The sequence below is a fragment of the Sorex fumeus genome, unplaced genomic scaffold (assembly GCF_029834395.1).
Source record: "Sorex fumeus unplaced genomic scaffold, SorFum_2.1 ptg000050l, whole genome shotgun sequence".
Classification (NCBI taxonomy): Eukaryota; Metazoa; Chordata; class Mammalia; order Eulipotyphla; family Soricidae; genus Sorex; species Sorex fumeus.
The window spans coordinates 3,907,443-3,933,358 of record NW_026606107.1 but is presented as its reverse complement, the minus strand read 5'-3'; the positions used below and the strand labels follow the sequence as shown (position 1 = coordinate 3,933,358).

The 25,916-nt window shown below is 37.7% G+C and overlaps 1 protein-coding gene across 1 annotated transcript in view; it reads right to left on the bottom strand.

Moving 5' to 3' along the window:
- Positions 1-1,001: 1,001 nt before the first annotated feature.
- LOC130032585 (protein FAM136A-like) overlaps positions 1,002-25,916 on the bottom strand; it is a 120,832-nt gene continuing 95,917 nt past the window's right edge. The window contains exon 2 of the mRNA XM_056124135.1: positions 1,002-1,024. Within this exon, the coding sequence (XP_055980110.1) occupies positions 1,002-1,024 (23 nt within the window). The remainder of the gene's footprint in view (positions 1,025-25,916) is intronic.

The window sequence follows — 25,916 nt, the reverse complement described above, 5'->3', positions numbered from 1 at the left end:
GAGCTTGGCAGTGGTTGGGCAGTGGAGGTCGGCTGCCGGGACTGGGTCCCTTGGGGTGGAGAAGGCTCTCACTACTCTCAACGGATGGCGCTGCATGCAGTTTCATCCGGTAAAGTTATCTACTGGAGATAAGGCATTCCTGGAATCTTCTGAATCTGGAGGTGTTTACAATATTACCCTCTTGACCTGCCAGTTAATGTTACCCAATTCTCTAACATTTTTTTGTATTGAATCACCATAAGATACAATTACAACGTTGGTCATGACTGGGTTTCAGTCGTACAATGTTCCAGCATCTGTGCCTTCACCAGTGTACATTTCCTACCACGGAAGTTCCCAGTTTCCCTCCCACCACCCTCCCTCTCTCCCTCCCCGCCCCATTTCCCCTTTTCCATCTGTTTTTTCTCTTTCTCTGCTTCCCTCCCTCTCCCCGTCCCTGTCCCTGCATTGCGTTTTGGAAAACAGATCTTGAATGTTACCATGCATGTCCCTTTACCTATTTTCAGCGTTCAGTTCTTGTCCAGAGTGATCACTTCCAACTATCATTGTCACAGTGTTCTATTTTCTGTCCAAACTGCACTTTTCCCGCCCCCCCCCCAACTTATGACAAACTTCTTACCATGGTCTAATATTTCTCGAAATTTAGTCATACATTCGCTGTCCTTATATGTAAATGATGCATACATACTGCAAAACTTAAAAACTTATGGCAGATTTTAATCAAATTGAAAGGCCAACTTGACTTCTGTAGCGCCAGACCTAAAGATAGTACAAATAGAACATTGGCTCATAGGATTTTAATCTTAACCTTGATAGAGAAGAAATTTTCTATTTTCATTGGGAAGCATTTTTTTCTTTATCACTGCTATATCTCTTTTGAGATCATAAACGTACTTTCTAAATGTTGATTTATTTTGCTGATAGATGTACATACCCATTAATTTGACCCTAGACTACAATCAAACTACCCATATTGTATCCGATGTGATTAATTTCTTTTCTTACAAAATTTTGCTGTAGGAATCTGAAAGGGATAAAAACAAAAATTCACACAAAAGAGAAGATCATTAATTTATTTCAACATTAGAATCAAATGAACAAACAAAACATGGAATTAAATCCCCACACAAGTGTGCAAGTGAAAAAAAATGATAGATTTTATATTCATACATTTCGTTATGTATGTGTAGTACTTCACCTCACCCACAGTGTTTGTGTATGAGAAATCATAAACCTAAATAATATGTAGGTTTTGTTTTATTAATCATTTATACTATCAGTGTATGTATTAATTTAATTATCCATATTATAATATAATACCATAACATATAATTTTACATATTCAGAAGCTCTTCCTGAAATTAGTATTGAAGAGTAAATATTTAATTAAATACCTGAGTGGATAATACACTTTAAAAAAATTTATTGAATCACCATGAGATATTTACAAACTTCCATGTTTGGGTTACAGTCACACAATGACCAAACACTCTTCCCTCCACCAGTGCACATTCCACACCACCATTATCCCCGGTATACCCCCCCTTTACCACCCTCCACCTGCCTCCAAGGCAGACAATATTCCCCATAATCTCTCTTTACTTTTGGGCATTATTGTTTGCAATATAGATACTGAGAGGTTATCATGTTTGGTCCTTTATCTACTTTCAGCACACAACTCCCATCCTGATCAGTTCCTCAAGCCATCATTTACTTAGCGATCCCTTCTCTATTTCAGCTGCCTTCTCCCCTTTGCTCAAGAGGCAGGCTTCCAGCTATGGAGCAATCTACCTGTCCCGAATATCTACTATCCTTAGGAGTCACCCTCATGTTATGTTTTTTATACTCCACAAATGAGTGAGATCCTTCTCTGTCTGTCCCTGTCTTTCTGACTCATTTCAGTTAGCATGATACTCTCCATTTATAAGCAAATACAATCACTTCATCTCTCCTAACAGCTGCATCATTTTCCACTGTGTAGATGTACCAAAGTTTCTTTAACCAGTCATCTATTCTAGGGTACTTGGGTTGTTTCCAGATTTTGGCTATTGTGAACAGTGCTGCAATGAACATATCGGTACAGATGTCATTTCTACTGTGCTTTTTTGCATCCTCAGATATACTCCCAGAAGTGGTATTGCGGGGTCATATGGAAGCTCAATTTCTAGTATTTGAAGGACTGTCATATTTTTTTTCCAGAAAGGCTGGACTAGTGGGCATTCCCACCAACAGTGAAAGAGTGTTCCTTTTCCCCCCACATCCACGCCAGCACTGGTTGCTTTTGTTTTTTTGAATGTGTGCCAGTCTCTGTGATGTGACATGATAACTCATTCTTGTTTTGATTTGCATTTTCCTGATGGCTAGTGATGTGAAGCATGTTTTAATGTGCCTTTTGGTCATTTGTTTTTTTTTTTAAAGATCAGCCTGTGAAATACTGGTTACTTTGTGATCGAATTAAAGTTGCTAGTTTCTTCACTGAGAGCAGATTGCCCAAAAAGCTGAATTATGTCTCCCAAGTATCAAAGTCCCAGATTTTTTTCCACTATGTCAGAGCTTATTAAAGTATTATTTAATTGATTTATTCATTTAATAGACATTTCTCCATTACTGAATTTGCACAAGTCACAGTATATACAAAATGGTTAACATATATTCTATGTTCTATGGATATTAACATGCGAATAAAAATAATCTAACTAATGTTCACATTTCTCTGTCACTATCACTGTTACTGTCACTCCCGTTCATTGATTTCCTCGAGCGGACCCAGTAACGTCTCTATCGTGACACTTGTTACTGTGTTTGGCATATCGAATACATCACAGGTAGCTTGCCAGGCTCTGCCATATGGGTGAGATACTCTAGGAAGCATGCTGGGCTCTCCGATGGGGTAGCCTATAGCTTTTCTAGTTTTACAAAAAACATCCAGGAAGATTTTAATTATAATAATAATTTTGCAAATCAGTACTATCTCAATATATCCATAGTACTAAGAGTAATGCATACATACGTGTATGCAGATGTTGAAGATTTTTTTTAGAATTTTGGATGATGATGAAGATAGGGAGGTTAAAGATAGATATTGAGAGACAGAAAATATATATTAGAAGAATCTTGCAATTATAGAAGCTGAGAAGACCAAATATGTAATCACTATTCTTTTTTAAAAATTTTTTATTAGGGAAACACCATGAGGTACAGTTGTAGACTTACAAATTTTTGTGCTTGGGTTTTGGTTATACAATGATCGAGTATCCATGCCTTCAGCAGTGCCCATTCTCCACCACCACTGATCCCAGTATCCCTCCCACAACCCCACTCCCCCATCCCACCCCACCTCTGTGGCAGGGCATTCCATTTTGTTCACTCTCTCCTTTTGGGTGCTGTGGTTTGCAAAAGAGGCATTGAGTGGCAATCATGTCTGGTCTATAGTCTACTTTCAGCATGCATCTCCCATCCTGGTAGGATCCTCCAAACACCCTTTATTTGGTGTTCCCTTCTCTATCTGAGCTGTCTTTTCCCCTAGCATGTGCAGCTGGCCTCCAAGCCATGGAGTAAACCTACTGGTACTTATCTCAACTATTCTTAGGTGTTAGTCTCCTATTTTGTTACTTTATGCTCCTCAGATGAATGCAATCTTTCTATGTCTGTCCTTTTATTTCTGACTCATTTCACTTAGTATGTAAGAAAAGATGAATAATACCAGGTACAGCCTGCCCCACGGCTTGAGACTCCCCCAGGGAATGCGCAGCTAGCTTGATCCCCTAGAATTGCCGGTTTTCTCCCTTGACCTACGCAGGAAGGGAACTGAGGCAACATCAGATCCCGTGGCAACAAAGCTGAAGGGATCCAGGAACTCTCTCCTCACTCAACCAGAATAGTAACAGTGAATGTGAAGGACTTAAGCACACTGGTCACAATGGTAAAGCGATGCAAAAGCCCACCAAACTTTCTTATTGAAGAGGCAAGCCCAGAAGACACCAACAGTATTGTAGTATTAGACAACCTCTCTGACAAGGAATTCTGAAGGGAGCTACTAAGGATGCTTAGGTAACTAAAAGAAACAATGGAAAGCAATGCCAATAAAAGACAAGAGGATTTGAAGGCAGAAATGAGAAAAATGCAATCGGAAATGTCGGACCTGAAAACCCTGGTAGGCGAATTGAAAACCTCAGTGGAAGGCCTCAGAAGCAGAGTAACAGCTGCTGAGAACAGAATCAGTGAGCTTGAAGATGAAGTTCAGAGACTCGCCAGAAAAGAGCAGAAAATGGAAAAGAGACTCACAGTTCGGGAACAGATAGCAAGAGAAGATCGTGATGAAGCCAAGAGGGGTAACATAAGAATTATTGGAGTCCCAGAGGGACAGGAAGAAAACCCTGATGAAGAAGAAACTGTCAAAGACATCATTGCTACAACATTTCCAGAGCTGAAGAAAACTTGTGACCACATTCAGGAGGCCCGAAGGGTACCAGCTAGAAGAAATCTGAACAAAAATACCCCAAGACACATCCTGATCAAAATGACCAAAACTTTAGACAGAGACAAAATTCTGAAAGCAGCAAGATCGAAGAAATAAATCTCTTACAAAGGAGCATCCTTAAAATTCACAGTCGATTTTTCTGATGAAACCCTCATGGCCCGAAAACAGTGGTGAGACATAGTGAGAAAACTCAATGAAATAAATGCCTCTCCAAAAATACTTTACCCAGCGAGACTCTCATTCATAATAGAAGGAACAACACACAGTTTCACAGCCAAACAACAGCTCAGGAACTTCATAGACTCAAGACCATGGTTACAAGTACAACTAAATGGGCTACTTTAAGACAGGACAGGCCCCTCAAATACACCTAATTTCAACAGAACAATGGGACAAAATTCCATAACAATAATCTCTCTCAATGTCAATGGGCTAAACGGACCAATTAAAAGACACAGAGTGGCAGGATGGATTAGAAAATTGAACCCAACATTCTGCTGCCTGCAAGAAACACACCTTAATAGTCAAAGCAAACACAGACTCAGAGTCAAAGGCTGGAAAACAATCCTACAGGCAAAGAGCTCCCATAGAAAAGCTGGGGTAGCCACCTTAATATCAGACCACATCGATTTCAGAGTGAGAAGGTCATAAGAGACAGTGAAGGCCATTTCTTAGTGATCAAAGGATCTGTACAACACGAAGAACTTACAATAATAAATGTATATGCACCTAATGAGAGACCAGCAAAGTACTTAAAACAACTACTCATAGATTTGGAAAAAGACATCAATAGCAATACAATACTAGTGGGAGACTTCAACAGCGCTTTGTCACCTCTGGATAGATCAACCAGACTCAAACTTAGCAAGGACATACTTAATCTGAGGGAAACAATGGAAGAAAGGGACTTAGTAGATATATACAGGACACTTCATCCTCAAAAGGCTGAATACACATTCTTCTCAAGGGTACATGGAACATTCTCCAAGATAGACACATGCTGAGGAAAAAAACATACCTCCATAAAATTAAGAAGATAGAGATTGTATCAACAATCTTCACAGACCATAATGCACTTAAATTAGAAGTAAATCACACACAAAAACAGAAAACTAAATCAAACACCTGGAAATTAAACAGTGCGCTATTGAAGAACGAGTGGCTTAGAATGGAAATCAAAGAGGAAATCAAAAGATTCCTAGAAACGAATGAAAATGAGGACACGAGTTACCAAAACATATGGGACACAGCAAAAGCTGTCTTAAGAGGAAAGTTTATAGCTCTACAATCATTCCTCAGAAAGGAGGAGCGAGCCCACAAAATAAACTAACCTCACAGCTTAAGAGCTTGGAGAAGGACGAACAAAAGGAGCACAACCGGAACAGGAGGAAGGAAATAATATAACTTAGAGCAGAGATTCACGAGATGGAAACCCAAAAAACAATCCGAAAGATCAATGAATCCAAGAGCTGGTTCTTTGAGAAAATTAACAAGATCGATAAGCCTCTAGCAAAACTCACAAAGAAGGGGAGAGAGAAATCCCTAATAAACCGAATCAGAAATGAAAAGGGGATCATCACAACAGAAACTACAGAAATTCAAAGGATCCTCAGGGAGTACTTTGAGAAGCTTTATGCCACGGAACATCAAAACCTCGAGGAAATGGATAAATTCCTAGACTCCTACAGACTGCCAAGGCTGAACCAAGAAGACCTGGAAAACCTGAACAGACCTATCACCATCAAGGAAATTGAAATCGTAATAAAAAGTCTCCCCAAGCACAAAAGCCCTGGCCCGGATGGATTCACTAGTGAATTCGTCCAAATTTTTAAAGAAGACTTACTCCCAATCCTCTTTAAGCTTTTCCACAAAACTGAAATATCAAAAACACTTCTGAATAGTTTCTACGAAGCGATTATCACACTGATACCAAATGCAGACAGAGATACCACAAAGAAAGAGAATTACAGGCCGATATCCCTGATGAAGACAGATGCAAAGATCCTCAACAAACTACTAGCAAATAGAATCCAACTACTCATCAAAAAGATCATACACCATGACCAAGTAGGATTCATCCCAGGGATGCAAGGATGGTTCAACATTCGGAAATCAATCAACATAATCCACCATATCAACAAAAGAAAAGATAAAAACCATATGATCATATCAATAGATGCAGAGAAAGCATTTGACAAGGTCCAGCACCCCTTTATGATGAAAACCCGAGCTAAAATGGGTATAGAGGGGACTTTCCTCAACATAGTTAAAGCCATCTACCACAAGCCTACAGCAAGCATCATCCTCAATGGGGAAAAACTGAGAACCTTCCCTCTAAGATCATTGACGGGACAGGGATGCCCACTCTCTCCACTTCTGTTCAATATAGTACTGGAAGTACTTGCAATAGCGATTAGGCAAGAAAAAGATATTAAGGGCATTCAGGTAGGAAAGGAAGAAATCAATCTCTCACTATTCGCAGATGATATGTTACTATACTTAGAGAACCCAATAACCTCCACCAAAAAATTCCTAGAAACAAGAGACTCGTATAGTAAAGTTGCAGGCTATAAAATCAATACCCAAAAGTCCATGGGTTTCCCATAAGCAAACAGTGAGAGAGAAGAAAGCAACATGAAAAAAACAATCCCGCTCACAATTGTGCCCCAGAAAATCAAGTACCTAGGAACCAGCTTAACTAAGGAAGTAAAGGACCTGTACAAAGAAAACTACAAAACGTTACTTCAGGAAATAAAAGAGGGCATGAGGAAATGGAAAGATATCCCCTGCTCATGGGTCGGGAGACTTAACATTGGAAAAATGGCAATACTACCGAAAGCATTGTATAAATTCAATGCAATCCGTATAAGGATACCCATGACATTCTTAAAAGAAATGGAGCAAACACTCCTGAAATTTATATGGAACAATAAGCCCCCATTAATAGCTAAAGCTATTCTTGGGAAAAAGAAAATGGGAGAAATCAACCTCTGTAACTTCAAACTCTACTACAAAGCAGTAATAATTAAAACAGCGTGGTACTGGAACAAAAGCAGAACTGCAGACCAATAGAACAGGGTTGAATACACTGACATCTCCCCTCAGTCATATGATTATCTAATCTTTGATAAAGGTGCAAGAAATGTGAAGTGGAGTAAGGAAAGGCTCTTTATCAAACTGTGCTGGCATCACTGGATTGCTACATGCAAAAAAATGGGCTCAGAACTCTGCCTAACACCAGGTACAAAAATAAGATCAAAATGGATTAAAGACATCAACATCAGACCAGACACCATAAGGTACATTGAAGATAAAGTTGGCAAAACCCTCCATGACTTTGAGGCTAATGGTACTTTCAAAGATGCCACACCACTGGCCCAGCAAGTGAAAAGAGATAGATAAATGGGACTCTCTTAAACTAAGAAGATTCTGCACCTCCAAAGAAACAGTGACCAAAATACAAAGACAGTCTACAGAATGGGAGAGGATATTCACCGAATACACATCTGACAAGGGGTTGATAACAATGGTATACAAAATACTGGTGGAACTCCACAGGAAGAAAACATCCAACCCCATCAAAAAATCGGGCAATGAAATGAACAGAAACTTTCTCAAAGAAGAAATCCGAATGGCAAAAAAGCACATGAGAAAATGCTCTACATCATTAATCATCAGGGAGATGCAGATCAAAACCACAATGAGATACCATCTCACACCTCAGAGACTGGCCCACATTCAAAAGAACAAAAGCAACCATTGCTGGCGCAGATGTGGCAAGAAAGGGACACTCCTTCACTGTTGATGGGAATGTCGACTAGTTCAGCCCTTTTGGAAAACGATATGGACGTTTCTCAAAAAATTAGAAATTGAGCTCCCATTTGACCCAGCGATACCACTCCTGGGAATATACCCCAGAGAGTCAGAAATGTGTAGTCGAAATGACATCTGCACTTGTTTGTTCATTGTAGCACTCTTTACAATAGCCAGAAACTGGAAGAAACCCGAGTGCCCAAGAACAGATTACCGGTTAAAGAAACTCTGGTACATCTACACAATGGAGTACTATGTAGCTCTTAGAAAAGATGAAGTCATGAACTTTACATACAAGTGGTACAATATGGAAAGTATCATGCTAAGCGAAATGAGTCAGAAAGAGAGGGATAGACCTAGAAAAATTGCATTCATCTGGGGGATATAAAGCAACAAAATATGAGATCAATACCTAAGAATAGCTGAGATAAACACCAGGAGGATTACTCCATAACTTAGAGGCCAGCCGGATATTCTAGGGGAAAGGGCAGTTCAGATAGAGAAGGGAACACCAAATGAAAGGTGTTTGGAGGATCCTCCCAGGAGGGGAAATGCATGTTGAAAGTAGACTATGGACTGAACATGATTGCCACTCAATGCCTCTTTTGCAGACCACAACACCCAAAAGGAGAGAGAGAACAAAGGGGAATGCCCTGCCACAGAGGCAGGGTGGGAGGCGGTTGGGGGGAAATGGGCACTGGTGGAGGGATGGGTATTTGATCATTGTATGACCGAAACTCAAGCACAAAGATTTGTAAATCTACAATTGTACCTCATGGTGCTTCACAAATTAAAAAAAATGAAAGCACCAAAAAAAGATGAATAATTAAATTTACATACAATTGGAACTATATGGAAAGTATCATGCTAAGCGAAATGTAGTCAATATTCTTAAGATTTAAGAGAGTTTGAGGCTGGATTGATAGTACTGCAGGTATGGTTCTTGTGTTTCAGATGGCTACCTGAGTTTTATTCCTGGTACCTCATTTGGTTTCTGAAGACAGCCAGGGGTTATCTCTGATAGCAGAGCATGGAGTAAACCCTGAGCACCTCTCTGTGTGGCCCCCAAACAAACAGTAAAGATTCAAGAGAGTCAATGTTTTGGTTCTAGTCTAAGGACCAGAATGGGCAATAATGTAAGTTTCAGTCCAAAATCTGGCAGAATTGAAATCTATGAAGGGCTGATGCCTCAGTCCAAGTCCAAATTCAGGAGACGATGATAATTCTTACCAAAAAACCCAGGCATAGAAGTTCCCTGTTTGTGACACTATTTTGCTGTATTCATGAAATTAAAATGAAAATATGCAAAAAGTGTGATTATTTATCACAATATCTGTTACATATTCTATTGTTTCACAGGATAAGGAATTCATGATTCACACATAATTTTGAAATAAAAGGTGAGAGTAATTCTCACCAGGGACATGTGTTCACTGAAGTTTAAATTGAACTTGTAGTATGATCATATATTTTTATGCATTTTCTTCTCAAAATGTGGGAGTTTTGTCTTGTTAAGCATTTAATAAATTACAAGTAGTGGTACCACAGGTTGTCTTAAATAAAGTGAAGTAAACAATTATCCCCAAACTTATCTTTCTATGTGACTTTTTAGGAGAAAACGAAATCCCCAACATTCTACAACGATTCTTCAGAAATTTGAGACCGTACTTCATAACAGAAATAAGTAAACCTCTCACCTTTGTATTTTCCCACCAGGTGTTATTAGAGGTGGAAGATGAAAACAGATTAACTTTATTTTTCCTTTTCCAATTTCAGTGAAATAAATGATCTGTGAAAAAACAAAGACAAAACCACAGCTGAGCTAATGCAAGCTGAAGAATGCCAAGTTCAAGAGCTCCTTGTGTGTTTCTAATTCCACCAAGCAATATGCTTACCATTTATGGAAAATGACAAAGCAATTAGAGATAATGAACACCCTAGTAATATAGTGATGTAATTGGTTCTTAAAGAATTTGCAAGTTTTACTCAAGAGATTAGGAAATGTTAAAGTGCTTTATTGCTTGTTATCTAACTCAGTTGTAAAATGACATATTCCTCACTTCTGAATATTTTTCTTACCTACTGAAGAAGCATCGTATAGAAATTTTTGGTTAAATATTTTCTTTTCAAATATTTTGACTCCTCGTTATTTCATAAATCAAATAATTATATTTTATTATATTCCATAGTAAATCCTATGACTGAATAAAATTCAGTGAATGTTAATAATATAGTTATGTTCATAAAATCCTATTGATTCAAATAAACTCTTATACTAAAGGTGAAGGGCTGGAGCAATATCACAGTGGGTAACGCGTTTGCTTTGCACGTGGCTCATCTGGCTGACCTGGGTTCGGTTCCTCTGCCCCTCTCAGAGAGCCCGGCAAGATACCGAGAGTATCTCGCCTGCATGCAAAGCCTGGCAAGCTACCCATGATGTATTCAGTATGCAAAACATAGTAACAACAAGTCTCACAATGGAGACTTTACTGGGTCAGCTCAAGCAAATCAATTAACAATGGGAGAAGAGTGCTACAGTGCTATGATAGGTGAAAAATGGGGTTTGTAAGCATATATGTGCAGTATACACAAATTTTAAAAATTACAGGTTTATCAGGACTTTAAAGACTGTAAGTTACTGTACACAATATAGCTCTAGTAATGATGAATGAAACAAAGCTCTTTGGGAATTTTAAATAAAGAGTTAAGGGACAAATTGACTAATTTTAGACCATAAAGTACAGACATATTTAAAAACACACTACAATAAAAATCTTGTCTTTCTATGAAGGTTTACTTTGTTAATTTGTTTACTGATAGAGATTATATAATTTAAAATACGGTTAATGATGGTTTCTTATGCACATGATACCAACACCATACCCAATAACATTGTACACACTCTGTCCCCCAAGAACCTCAATGATCCCCCTTTTAATCTCCCCAAATTCAATTCTGTGGTACAGTTTTCCCCATTGTGTTGCCTTTGGTATTTATTTGCTATGTATATTTAAGTTCCAGATATGATAGGGAGCATTTTGTATCTCTGATTAACTTCACTCAATATGATATCTTCTAATTGCATTCATGCTGCTTTGAATTGCATGATTTTGTTCTTTCTTGTAACTTCAAATTATTTTATTGTGTATATATACCATTAATTTTTATTCATTCATCTTTAGTTGAATATTTGGGTTATTTCCATTTCGTAGCTATCTGAAGCAGTGAATGTAGGTGTGCATATTTCCTTTCATATTAATCTTTTTCTGTGTTAGGGATAGATGCTAAGAAGTGGAATCACTGGATCATATAGTATTTTTATTTCTACTTTTTAATTGATCTTCATATTTTCCCAAAAACCTGAACCAGATGACATCCCCACCAATAGATAATCATTTGTTTTTCATCATAACCTCATGAACACTGAATATTTCCAGAATTTTTGATATATCCTGTTCTTAATGCTGTTTTGATTTGCATTTCCCTAACCATTCAAGAATGTGCATTTTCCTGTAAAAGTATTAGTACTTTTATATGATGTATTGTGAACAAATATTTTCTCCCATTTAGTAGGGAGAATTATAGCTATTATTATTGTTGTTCTTCTTATTATTATAGGTTGAGTTTCATTTGCTGTGAAGATTTATTTTAATTTTATAATGCTCACAGTGGTCATATTTTTAAAGACTTTGGTCAACTTCCTGGAGATTTCTGCTGCTGCTTTATTCATATATTTTATTGATTCTGATCAAATCTTGAGATATTTAATACATTATCTTTGCTTCTGTGAGTGGTGTGACATATAGAGCTAATTTCATTTTTTAGATATGACTCTCCAATTTCCCCAATACCATTTGTTTATGAGCTTTTCTTCACTCTATTTCACATAAGTAGCTCCCTTATCATAGATAAGCCACCTGTAAATTTTGGGGCTTAACTCTTAACTCACAACTCTCAATTCTGCTCCATTGGTTTGAAGGTCTGTCTTTATTCTTGTAACATGTAGTTTTGTTTATGATAGTTTGTAGTATAGTTCAAAGTTGGGAAATGCAATGCCATTGAGATTTACCTTTAAAATGCAATATCTGTGGATATTTCCCAAACCTTGAACTACTCTTGGTTATAAGAAAGATAAAATGCAGTTTGTCACTACATGAGTAGAACTAGTCATGTTAAGTGTAGTCAGTAAGACGGAGAGGAGCAAAAACAGAATGATTTTTCTCATATGTGAGATACAGTGAAATATATTATGGAATAACAAAAATGCCAATGACAACAAAACTTCAGAACTGGTCGATAAAACTGAGTTTACTAAGTGTAACAGGTGGGAAGTGGAAATCGATCATAAGGTAGTCTGAAGTAATGGTGAAGTGAAATGTACACTCTGATATAGGGCATCATGTTATTGTGTTGGAGTGTTGTGCATATGAAACCCTTTCATTACTTATTTTGTTTTCGAATTATTGGATCATCTGAATTCAAAGTTATTAATGATTGAGTTTAACCCTAAAGATTAATTAAAGTTTGTAAATCAAACATATTAAATAAACAAAAGAAAATCAGTCATTTTAAAAGCCTTCTATCTATACATGGTCCAGAGAGATAACTAACGGATTATGTATTGTGTATGGTGTATGGTCCAGAGAGATAACTAACGGATTATGTATTGTGTATGACTGACTTGGGTTCAATCCTTGACACCCTCTATGGTCCCCAAGCCTTTCAAGAATGATCCCTGAACACAAAGTCTGGAACAAAATATGAGTGAATCCTGGTGTAAGTTCAAAATAAAATAAAAGAAGCCTTCTATCTGTTGATGTGCCCAGAAACAATCTCAGTCATAGTTGTAGAGAACTGCAAATGATAAAAGAGGTGTTTCAATAATCTTAAGATAAGCATCAAAAACCTTACTAATTCTTCCCCATCAATTTATCTTCTAGGAATGCATCATAAATAAATATTTTGGAGGCTGGAGTAATTGTACGGCAAGAGAGTTCTTGCCTTGCACACAGACGATCAAAGATTGCCCTCCCCCCACACACACCCTGGCACTTCATATGATCCTGTGATCACACCAGGAAGAGCCGAAAGTAAGCCCTTAGCACCACTGAGTGAAACTCCCAAAAGATACTGTGGAAATGTTAAAATGGAAAAAGCTCAAATAAAATCAGCTACTTACAGCATTTGATATTAATGAAAATTTAGAATTATAGAAAAATTATTAAATTATCATTAAATTACTATGAGGCTGGAATGATAGCGCAGCAGTAGGGTGTTTGCTTTGCCGCGGCCAGCCAGCAGAGCCAGGTTCAACTCCTCTGCGATACCTCTGCCCCTCTCAGAGAGCCCAGCAAGCTACCGATAGTATCTCGCCCGCACAGCAAAGCCCGGCAAGTACCCGTGAAGTATTCGTTATGCCAAACACAGTAACAACGAGTCTCACAATGAAGACATTACTGGGCCCGCTCGAACAAATCAATGAACAAAGGGAGGACAGTGCTATTATTATTATTATTGTGAAATAAGGCTACAAATTGTATTATAAAATTCATTCAAAGACAAAAATTAGTTATATTTGACAAAAAGGAAAGTTACTAAGAAAAATATTTTACTTTTATAGAAATATATAAAATATAAACAGTATTCTTATTTACAAAACTAAAGGTAACTTTCCGTACTTTTCTTATCTGTATCTTCAATAATTATGACTTATTATTTTAAAAGATAATCTAGAAACTAGAAAAATAATATAGGGATAAGTTGCTCACTTTGAAATGCATGGGTATGGGTCAAAATAAACAAATAGATAAATAAATAGATAATTTAACGTTCTTAGGGCTTTGAATTTTTGTTAAAGTGCTTTCTCACGGGGTGAAAAGAAAAATGTACTTTTCACTTGAGTCTCTGTAGATTCTTGTAAATGTTACCAAGATGAAATAACCTAACAGAAACCTGAAAGAATTATACACAAGGATTTTCAATCAACCAATGAATCATAGCCACAAAGTATTTAAATTTTCAATAATTATATTTTTGCCAAGATAAGAGAACTTACTGCTGGTATACTGGACAAGAATACAGATTGTATACTGTTGAAATTGACTTTAAATTAAATAAGTATAAAATTAATATAGCAATTAAGATTAAAGCAAAGAATGAGAGCAGTATGACAAAAAAGCTTTCTACCATAGGCTTTTTAAAAATCTAATTTCAAATACTTCTAGTTTATTGCTTAATAATATCCTATATTTTTTATTCTATCCATGGGCATTTTTCAATTGAACTCATAATGGAATCATAAAAAGACGCAATTTTGCAGGCTAATAGGACTGTCAATTCCTTACTAGAATATATAGATTTTTTTCAACAAATAGCCAGCTTATTGGCACATTGTTCTCACAGAAATTTAAAACTAAGCCATCCTGGTGAGTATCTGGTATCCGTGTTGAAAATTTGTAAAACAGGTTTAAGTGTTTGAGAATAAGCTGGTTGTGGAGTTTATTCTTATGAATAACCAATCCCTACTTTGGTTTTAAATTATATTTTTTGAAACCAAACTACTGTCAATCACCAACAAATTTATGTCTTATTTATTGAGAAATTTAAAAACTTGATATCCATATTATACATAGATATATGCTAGGTAGGCTAAGTTAATCTATGGTAATAGAAACAAAATAGTAACAAAAATACTAAATGTCATAGTTTTAAAATAAAAATTCTTATATAATATTTTATAGTGGATTACTAGTGATTAAAGTGGTTGTGGCTTTATTCTCATTGTATTTGCACAAGAATCTCACAGACTGAAAGCACTATCTTCAACATTGCCACCCATGGATGCAGAATAAAATAACTCTAGGAATAATCTCACTCAAGCAATTAAATGTTCTATTCTCTGGCACTGAAATCAGGTGTGTCACTTCTGTTCACAATCCACTGGCCAAAACTAATTAATTTTTCCAACAAAAAGTAAGAGTCAGGAAGCAAAAATCATGCAATAAGCCTATAAAAGGAAGAAAAGTAAGAACCATATCATTAGCTACCATACAAGTTTTCCCTTTATATATTTAGATTAGTTTGTCAAAATCATTTCTTGTATGTATGCAAATGCATATTATAAGAAGATGTTATAAACACACAGATTTTATCATTCTCTCTAATTTGTATTTTTTATTATATCCTACTCTTTTCAGATTGCCCATTTGGCAATTCAGACTTGCAAAACAAATCTTGGTGCTGTGAAGCAATAACTTTGTAAATATCATTAATTATAAACATCCCTGCTGTGTGTTCCCTTAGGTTGGAACATTTGAATGAAAGCTTGGTAGGGATCCACATCCTACAGCTTCCACATAAATGGTCCAGCTTCACAGCTTCAAGACTAATCTTGGAAGAGATGCCAAGCTGATGGAAATCACTGGTATGCAGGTCTTCTGGCTGAAAAATCTGGTGCCTCCTCAGGAAGAAGGCAGTCCAAATCCCCTCCATGCCAAAGCCCAGAAGTAACACCCACAACTACACCCCACAGACTCCACCATATAAACAGCATAGCTTTACTTATTCACATGGTTAATATCAGAAGAGATGCCAAGACAGCAAAACTCCAAGGTACACTAATTTTCAGGCTGAAAACTCTGGGGCCTTCTTGGAGTGAGGGCGGGAAGCTTTCCTCCAATACCTTGTACTGATGTAAGCATCCTTGGATGCAGAATAAAATGACTATTCTCTGGCACTGAAATCAGGTGTGTCTCTTCTGAGACAAACCCATACCCTATTTATATGACCCAAATATGTAGGCTCACAAATAATGTTGAAGAAACACCAAGAAAAAGAGATTCATAGGTACACTGGTCTTTTTGTTGACAAACTGGGGCCTCCTCAGGAAGAGGGAAGGCTGAGAATTATGTCATTTGTATAGATTCTGGCATTCCCGGAGTGCACAGTCTCATATTAGAAGGCAATCCAAATTCCACAGTACTAACAATCCTGTAGGAACATATCAAAATACATATGAAAGTAGCATAGAAGCCTACTAAGTTTTATAAATAAAAATAGTAAAACAGAAGACTCAACTAAAAACAAACAGCTCAGTGAATCCTCAGAAAATGACTAATAACACCATTGTAAGATATAACAATTTAACACATGTTCTTTTACAGAACTATTTAAGGATAATTCTACTTACTATTTTGCTGTAACAAGTAATGTTACTTTTTTGCATGCTAAGGGGAAAGCTTAGATGGTGCATGGGAGACTGAGGACATTAATGGAGGGAAGCTCCCACTGGTTTTTGGATTGGTACTGGAACATAGAATGTATTAATGCCTGTAACAACTGTATTATGAGCAACTTTGTATGCCACTGTGTTTAAGTAAAGTTAGAGGGAAAAATAGAAAAAATTTGTAGGTAACCAGAATTTCTAGATGAACACCAGCAAATAACACATATCAATAGCAGAAAAAGAATATTACACTGTATGTCAACAAAGAATTTGACACCAGTCAATATTCAAGGGTCAAGTAACTAAAATTTAATCACAAAGACTAAAATTAATTATACGTAATAAAGATCCCAGGTGGAGCAACTTTAGGCACTACATGAACTGAACCAATGTTGTCTTGAAGTGTGAAAGTGCAAAACAAGTTTACACTACTTGCCGATTCAAAACAGGTTTAGTGGTCTCAGAAACAAAGAAAAAGTAATTACTGATAGTTGAGAACATGTGGTTATGACAATTGAAAGAACACTGTAGTATAGTATAAAGCAGTAGACTTCCATCACTTGATTACTTGATCACTTGACATCTCATTACTCATCTATTTGCTTGAGCAGGCGCCAGTAACGTCTCCATTTGTCCCTGTCTCAAGCGAGTGTAGCCCAATGTTGTCTGCTCATTCTAGGAACACAAACAGTCTCAAACCGATTGTTCAGGGTCTTGACGAAGAAGTCTGACCATCTCATAGGTGGGCGGCCAAGTGATAATTTAACATCCCTTGGAATCCAGTTAGTAATGGCTCTAGTCCAGGGGTCATCTCCAAATCTCATTACGTGTCCAGCCCATCTGATTTTGCATGCCTTGGCAAACAAGACAGCGTCCCTGATTCTCGATCGTAGACAGAGGTCGGAACTCCAGATTCTTTCTCTTATTTGACTGAAACATGAAACTCCAAGCATAGCTCTTTTGATTCCTCTTTGGGAGACATGAATAGCGTTCTCATCCTGTTTTCATAGGGCCCAGGTTCTGAGGCCTATGTTAATGCATGGAGAACAGTGGAATAGAAGAGATGTGCCCAGAGCCAGAGGTTCTTCGTACTCTTAGCTATTTCTTTGACACTCGTCAAGGCGTTCCAAGCTGCTCTCTTCCTCCTGCGCAATTCAGGTGCCAGATCATTGGTCATGTTGAATTCTTGTCCTAGGTACACATAACTGTTGCATTGCGAGATGTTCATCCTGTTGAGAGTGAATGAAATGTCAGGAATGAGACCCTTTCTCATGAACATTGTCTTCGTGAGATTTAGCTGTAGTCCAAACTTTCCACACTCATGGTCACAGTTGGCCAGCATTTTTGCTGGTGGGCTGATGTTTGGTGTTCTTAGAACAATCTCATCAGTGAATCGGAGGTGTTATAGTTGCCGACAGCCTATTTTCACTCCCATTTCTTCCGATTCCACTTGATGGATGACGTTCTGGAGGGTGGCACTGAAGAGTTTTGGTGAAATGGTATCACACTGCCGAACCTCTCTCTTGACCTCAATGATCACTTCTTTGTAGAATGGTGAGCTCCTGGTAGTGAATCCATAATACAGCTCATGGAGGATCCTGATGTATTGAGTATGAATAACCTGACTGGCTAGGGCTACAATGACTGCTTCCATCTCAACAAAATCAAAGGCCTTCTTTAAATCAGTGAACGTTAGACAGAGTGAAATCTTGAACTCCCAAGAAACCTCAATGAGCTTGGTTATCATGTGGATATGGTTGATTGTGCTGAATCCTTTTCAGAACCCGGCTTGCTCGTATGGTTCTCCTTCATCTAGTATTCTCCCAATCCTATTCAGGATGACTAGAGTGAACAGCTTGTAGACGACAGACAACAGGCAGATTGGGTAATAGTTGCCAATGTTGTGGATGTCTCCCTTCTTGTACAGTAGTACAGTCCTGCTGGTTTTCTATTGTGACGGAACCTTGCATTCAGACAGGTAGCGTGTGAAGGGCCAAGTCAGTGAATTGATGAATACTGACCGCAGGTTCTTCAGCTGTTCTAGTCTGACCTTGTCTGGGCCAGGTGCTGTTCACTTCATTACTGACAAAATGGCTTGTCAGATTTTTGAAGGGAGAAAGTTGGGATCTACATATCCATTCTGCAAAATTTGGTATATGTGCAGGTGGACATGGCTATCAAAGAGATGCAAGTAGAAGTCATGGATAATCTTCTCCATTGCTCTTATGGAAGATGTGATAGATCCATCAGGATATCGAAGGGCAGTCATCTTTGTTTTGTAGTTGGGGAAGGACAGGCAGCCATTACGAATGCTTTTCCCAGCTTCTGCAGCATCTGCCAGCACTGCTGCTCTTCTCTCCTTGAGGTCTTCCTTTATGGCTTCTCTGTATTTCTTTGTGAGATCAGATGTTTGCGTGCGGTTGCCTGAGGCTTGTGCCAAGCCACGGTGGTGAATGAGCTCGAGAGTTTTCGAAGACAGGCATCTTTTTGTAGCTATCTCTTTCTTGACCTTCCTCACACAATCATGGAGGTACTGAACCAGTCAATCATATTCCTCGTCAATGTTTTCAAGGATGGCATCTTCCTATGTTGTCGCAATAGTGCAAAAGAGCTCCCAGTTGGTGGTTGGTCTGGGAGTTCTCTTCTTAAACTTTGCAGCCCTTTCTCCCCACTCTGTGAAGTAGAATTTTGCACGAAGGAAACAGTGTTCTGATCCTGTTTAGAGTTTTGGGACAACAGCGACATAGGTCAGGCAAGACCGTCATTGAATATGATGTGATCAATTTTGTTGTGGAACCATCCACCAGGAGACTCCCATGTCCAATGTTTAAATTTGGCCTTCTGGAATTGTGAGTTACCATGGGTCGTCCTGGTTGACATGATGAACTCTGACAGTTTCCCACCCTGTTCATACCATTCTAGGCCATGGGTCCCTTTGTGCAGTTCTTTGGCTGATCTCAGTCCTCTCTTGGCATTAAAATCACAGACCATGATCTTGTAGAAGGTGTGTTCTTCTTTGTAGAACTTCTTCTGCTCCATGTAGAACTTCTCAATTTCTTCTTCATCATAATTGGATGTTGGTGTGTAGACAATGAAGATAGAAACTGCCAGCAATGGGCCACATATATTCAAGTGTATTTGTCTGATTCAGGTTGTTAGGCATTCGAATGAATTGATGTTTATGGCCAAGTTCGTGTTGACGAGGACACCGACACCACCGACACCTCTTTTGTCACATATTCTGAGGAACAGTTCTTCTCCAGTGTCGAAAACGGTGTGATGTGATTGATGCCTTCTTGTCTCAGTCAAACCAATGATGTCATACTTGATCTTCTGTGCTTGCACCATCAGGTCCTCGATGGATGCATGTGATGCCAGTGTATGTGCATTGATACTACAGACAGCCATTTTTGTCCTTCTTCCATGAAGATTAACAAAATAAATTGCTTAAGATAAAATAGCCAAGATTTGCTCAAGCGGGTCTAGTAACTTATCCATTGTGAGACTTGTTACTGTTTTTGGCATATTGAATACACCACGGGGAGCTTGCCAGGGTCTGCTGTGTGGGCAGGTTACTCTCAGTATCTTGCCTGGCTCTCCAAGAGAGACAGAGAAATAGAACCCGGGTTGGTCATGTGCAAGGCAAATGCTCTACCAGCTGTGCTGTCGCTCCAGTTCACACAAGGTAGTAGTTACAAATACTCTTGCATTATAAATAAGTATAATACCTGCCTACATCAAGTGCCTTCAAAATGCCTCATAGACCTTGCAAAACCTGTTCATCATTATGATGCTAACACCAGTATTGACACAGGACTCTACTAAGGATCCCCTTTCAATCCTACAGCCACAAAGCCCATAGTTTTGCCTATAACCTGAAAAGGAAAAGCTACCCTATAACCCTAGGAGCATAACTCAAATAAATGCTGAAGGGAAAATTTTGACTCAAAAGAAGACAGAATGTAACTAGATTTTCTGAGGTAGACCCAGTGTTCACTCAAAACTGGAGTTGTTTACTTCATCTTGATCCTAAAAGTTCACCCACAGAAGTGGATATTTAACATGACATTGAAACAAAGATACCACAAAGAAGTGCTATAGTGATATAATGACATGAGGAAGAGAGGTAAGGTGAGATTGGGGGTGGGGGAGGTTAAAGCCTTGAAGGAAGTAACGGATTGTGAAGGTGGAATGCCATTAGGGTGGGTCTAAGATGTGCCCACACATGATCAGATGTCTTGAAGATAATCATCTCAACATCCTACCTCCTGTTTTACCAGTCTGTCTGCTTTTAACAAATAAGAACAATAAAGAGTACTCACCATCATAATTTATAAAAAGATAAAAAAGGTAGAATGGTTTCTGCTTTCCTATGGAATTATTTTTTTGAGACCCCTTCATGTTGTGGGTTTTTTCTATCATTTATCCTTCTCTTAAATAAAATCAGTTCTAAATTCATCAATTTTGTATTATCTTTCTTTTACTCCCCTCTATTTGAATTAAAAAATCTGAGTTCACTATTACTGAAGCATTTTTCTGGTCATAAAGCCAATGCACCTTGTATCTCCCAACCCACACATGCTTAGATATCATTTCTTTACTACCCATACTGACTCATTTGTGTAAAAGCTTCCAAACAATAAACACTATTCAAATCACTCCTCGTTTTTGAAAAATATTTATTTATTTTTAAATTAATTTTATTTTTATAAAATGATTAACAATGATTTATTACATTCAATATTCCAACATTAATCCTACCACCATACATTTTCACCAACATTATTTCCAATTTTTCCAACCACCACCCAAGACTGCCCTAATAGCAGGCCCTAAATAATTTATTCTTTATTGCTGGTTATGAGTAATTCCCTAAAAATTATCAAAAAGATTTCCTTTAAAAAAGTATGTGAAGATTATTGTATCTCATCCTGGAACCATTAAGCTGTGGTGTAAGAGATTACTAACATGTTACACTTAAGCCTTGTGTGTTAACATTTTCTTAATCGAGATTGGTTGCCTTCTAATTTACATCCCATCCAATATGGTATGCTATTCCTAGTATATCAGTGGTGTAGAGTTTAAAATGCCCAGAATTTCTAAAATTTTGAATGACTCCTCAGTTTTTATGTCCATTTTTATTATACTGATAACAAAAGAAACCTGGGACCCATAACACCACTATTTTACTTCTGCTATCCTATAACATAAGTCTTGTACCTTTGCCTCATTTTGTCATCTCATTTTCAGCTTATTAGCTATCAAAATTCAGAGACTGTATTTACATCATGTGTTTGCATTTTTGCATCACCTATTTGCCTTGGAAAATGAGCTTTTTGACTTCTCACATTATTTCTTCATCAAATGTATTCTTTTTTAGTTTCCTGTTTGTCTAGTTTCTGAGTGTTTTTTTTTAATATTTGCAAAGGCAAAAAGAGTTGCTTCTCATTAAGCAGGTTTTCAGAATATTGATAGATATTTCTATTACAATAAATTTATTTTTATTAAAAATAATTCTTTTTCTTTGTTATAGCACTGCTTTTATGTATTGGCAAGTGTTTGTGGAAGACATACAGAGAGAATTATTCAGAAAGTTAGATCATCTTGTGGAGTAGTGAATGATGGGTGAGAGTGAGGAGATGTAATATCAAGAAGAAATATACTGAAATGAAAGATTTTTGTTTTTCAGGAACCTTGATTTACAATATTGGTAATGATAGGATATCATGCATAAAACATTCTAATACCACACCTCGTCCAAGTGTCTGCTTCCCTCTCATTTTCTCATGCCCACTCTTATCCACCCCACACCCCCAGATTGATAAGACACAGTTCTGTAGATCATTTCTCTTACTCGTTAACTTTGACCTTTTGATATTCCCATATCATGTTTCTTGACATCCCACATATAATATAATTCATTTACTCACCACAATACCCTCTAGTTTCATTTACATAATTGCAAACTGCATAATTTCACTTTCCAATCTGAGTGCCCGAGAACAGATGACTGGTTAAAGAAACTTTGGTACATCTACACAATGGAGTACTACATAGCTGTTAGAAAAGATGAAGTCATGAAATTTATATACAAGTGGTACTACATGGAAAGTATCATGCTAAGCAAAATAAGTCAGAAAGAGAGGGACAGACATAGAAAGATTGCATTCATTTGGGAAACATAAAGTAACAAAATAGGAGACTAACATCCAAGAATAGCTGAGATAAGTACCAAGAGGTTCACTCCATGGCTTGGAGGCCAGCCTCACATGCTAGGGGAAAAGGCAGCTCAGATAGAGAAGAGAGCATCAAATAAAGGGTGTTCGGAAGATCATCTCCGGATGGGAGATGCATGCTGAAAGTGGACTATAGACCGAACGTGATCGCCTCTCAATGCCTCTTTTGCAAACCGCAGCACCCAAAAGGAGAAAGAGAACAAAAGGGAATGCCATGCCACAGAGGCAAGGTGGGATGGAGGGATGGAGGTTGGACTGACACTGGGATCAGTGGTAGTGGCAAATGGTCACTGGTGGAGGGATGGGTACTCAATAATTGTATAACTAAAACCCAAGCACAAAAATTTGTAAGTCTACAACTGTACCTCATGGTGTTTCACTAATAAAAGTTTAAAAAAAAATTACAAAAGACAAAAAATTTTCATTTTTCATATATATATTTACATATCACAGGTTCTTTATCCAGTCATCTGTTATTGGACACATGTGCTATTTTCAGATCTTGGCTATTATGCATAATACTGCAAATTTTTTTCAAAGTAGTGTTTTTGAGCTCTTAGGAGATATGCCAAGCAGAAATGCTGGGTCATATGGAAATTCAATAATTAGCTTTTGAAGTAATGTCCATATTGTTTTCAAAGAAGGTTGAAACTGTCACCATTTACAAAAGTAGTGGATGCGAGTTATTATGTATTTGTCTATTTTTCATCAACTCACCAGTTGATAAACAGTTACAATGTTGTTCATGATTGAGTTTTAGTTATATAATGTTTCAGCATCTGTCCCTTCACCAGTGTACATCTCTCACCACCAAATTCCCAGTTGACTCTTGCCAACCCCCAGTACGCTTCCCCCATCAATCTGCCACTAGTGTAGGCTTTCTCTTCTCTCTATCTCTCTCTTTCTCTCTTTCACATTTCCTCTCTTTCTCTTTCTCTTTCCTTTCAGGATCTATGGTTTGCAATTAAGGTAGTGAGAAGTTATCATGTATATCCCTTTACCTATTTCAGCAGCACTCAGATCTTGTCCAGAGTTATTATTTCCAACTATTGTTTTCATACTGATCCCTTCTCTATACCAAATGCCCTCTCAGAGTGACAAGCTTCCAACTGTGGACATGTCCTCCCAGCCATCATTTCTATTGTTCTTGGGTATTAGTCTCATACTATGTTTTTAATATCACAGAAATGAGTGAAATCATTCTACACAAAGAAATACTACACAGCCACCAGGAGAAGTGAAGTAGTGACATTTGCTTGTAAAAGGATGGACATAGAAAATATCATGCTGCGACTATACTTTTTTGCCTCTCTGGGATATATTCCCAGGAGTGGTATTGCTGGGTCAAATGGGAGCTCAATTTCTAATTTTTTGAGAATCATCCATACTGTTTTCCAAAAGGGCTGAACCAGTCCGCATTCCCACCAGCAGTGAAGAAGGGTCCCTTTCTCGCCACATCCGCGCCAGCACCATTTACTTTTGGTCTTGTGGATATGGGCCAGTCTCTGTGGTGGGAAATGATATCTCATTGTGATTTTGATCTGCATCTCCCTGATGATAATGATGTGGAGCATGTTCTCATGTGCCTTTTAGCCATTCGGATTTATTCTTTGTGAAAGTTTCTATTCATTTCATCGCCCCATTTTTTGATGGGGTTGGATATTTTCTTCTTGTGGAGTTCAACCAGTACTTTGTATATCCTTGATATCAAACCCTTATCTGATGTGTATTTGGCGAATATTCTTTCCCATTCTGTAGACTGTCTTTGTATTTTGGTCACTGTTTCTTTTGAGGTTCAGAAGCTTCTTAGTTTAAGATAGTCCCATTTGTCTATTTGCTTGGTCAGCGGCGTGACATCTTTGAAGATACCACTGGCTTCAATGTCATGGAGGGTTTTGCCAACTTATTCCTCAATGTACCTTATGGATTCTGGTCTGATGTTGAGGTCCTTAATCCACTCTGATCTTACTTTTGTACATGGAGTTAGGCAGAGATCTGAGCCCACTTTTTTGCATGTAGCCGACATCTGCAACTGTCTTTTCATTGCAGCACTGTTTACAATAGCCAGAATCTGGAAAAAACCTGAGTACCTGAGAACAGATGAATGGTTAAAGAAACTTTGGTACATTTACACAATGGAGTACCATGTAGCTATTTTAGAAAAGACGAAGTCATGAAATTTACATACAAGTGGCATGACATGGAAAGTATCATGTTAAGCGAAATGACTCAGAAAGAAAGGGATAGACATAGAAAGAGTGCATTCATCTGGGGAACATAAAGTAACAAAATAGGAGACTAACACCCAAGAATGACCGAGAGTAATACCAGGAATTTTACTCCATGGCTTGGACGCCAGCCACATATACTAGGGGAAAAGGGAGCTCAGATAGAGAAGGGAGCATCAAATAAAGGGTGATGGAAGGATCCTCCCAGGATGGGAGATGTATGCTGAAAATAGACTATAGACCAAACATGATTGTCACCAATTGCCTCTTTTGCAAACCACAAGACCCAATAAGAGAAAGACAACAAAAGGGAATGCCCTACCATAGAAGCAGGGTGGTGTGGGGGGATGGGGGTTGGAAAGGATACTGGGATCCGTGGTGGTGGGAAATGGGCACTGGTGGAGGTATGGATGGGTATTTGATCGTTGTATAATTGAAACCCATGCACAAAAATTTATGTCTACAACTGCTCCTCATGATGTCTCACTAATAAAAATTAAAAAATTATAAAAATAAAAATAAATAATAAACACAAAAAGAAAGTATCATGCTGAGTTAAATGAGTCAGAAGGAAAGGGACAGACATAGATTGAGAGTCATTTTCTCATATATATGCCAACACTAGTTGCATGTGTTCTTTTTTTCAATGTCCCTGTCTTACTGGTGATTTCATATCTCATGGGTATTTTGGTTTACATTTCCCTGATTAAAAATGATGCAGAACATTTCTTTATATTTCGGCCATCTGTATGTCTTAATTAAGGAAGTATTGTTCGTCTATTCTTCATATTTTATGGCTTTGGGCTTGTGTGTTTTTACTTTTACCTACTGATTTATGTATTTTGAGTGTTAGCCCTTTCATCAAAGAGGTTTTATGAAAAACCACTTTTCTGGAAGTTATCTCTTAGTTTGTTAGATGTCTACTTATTGTATTC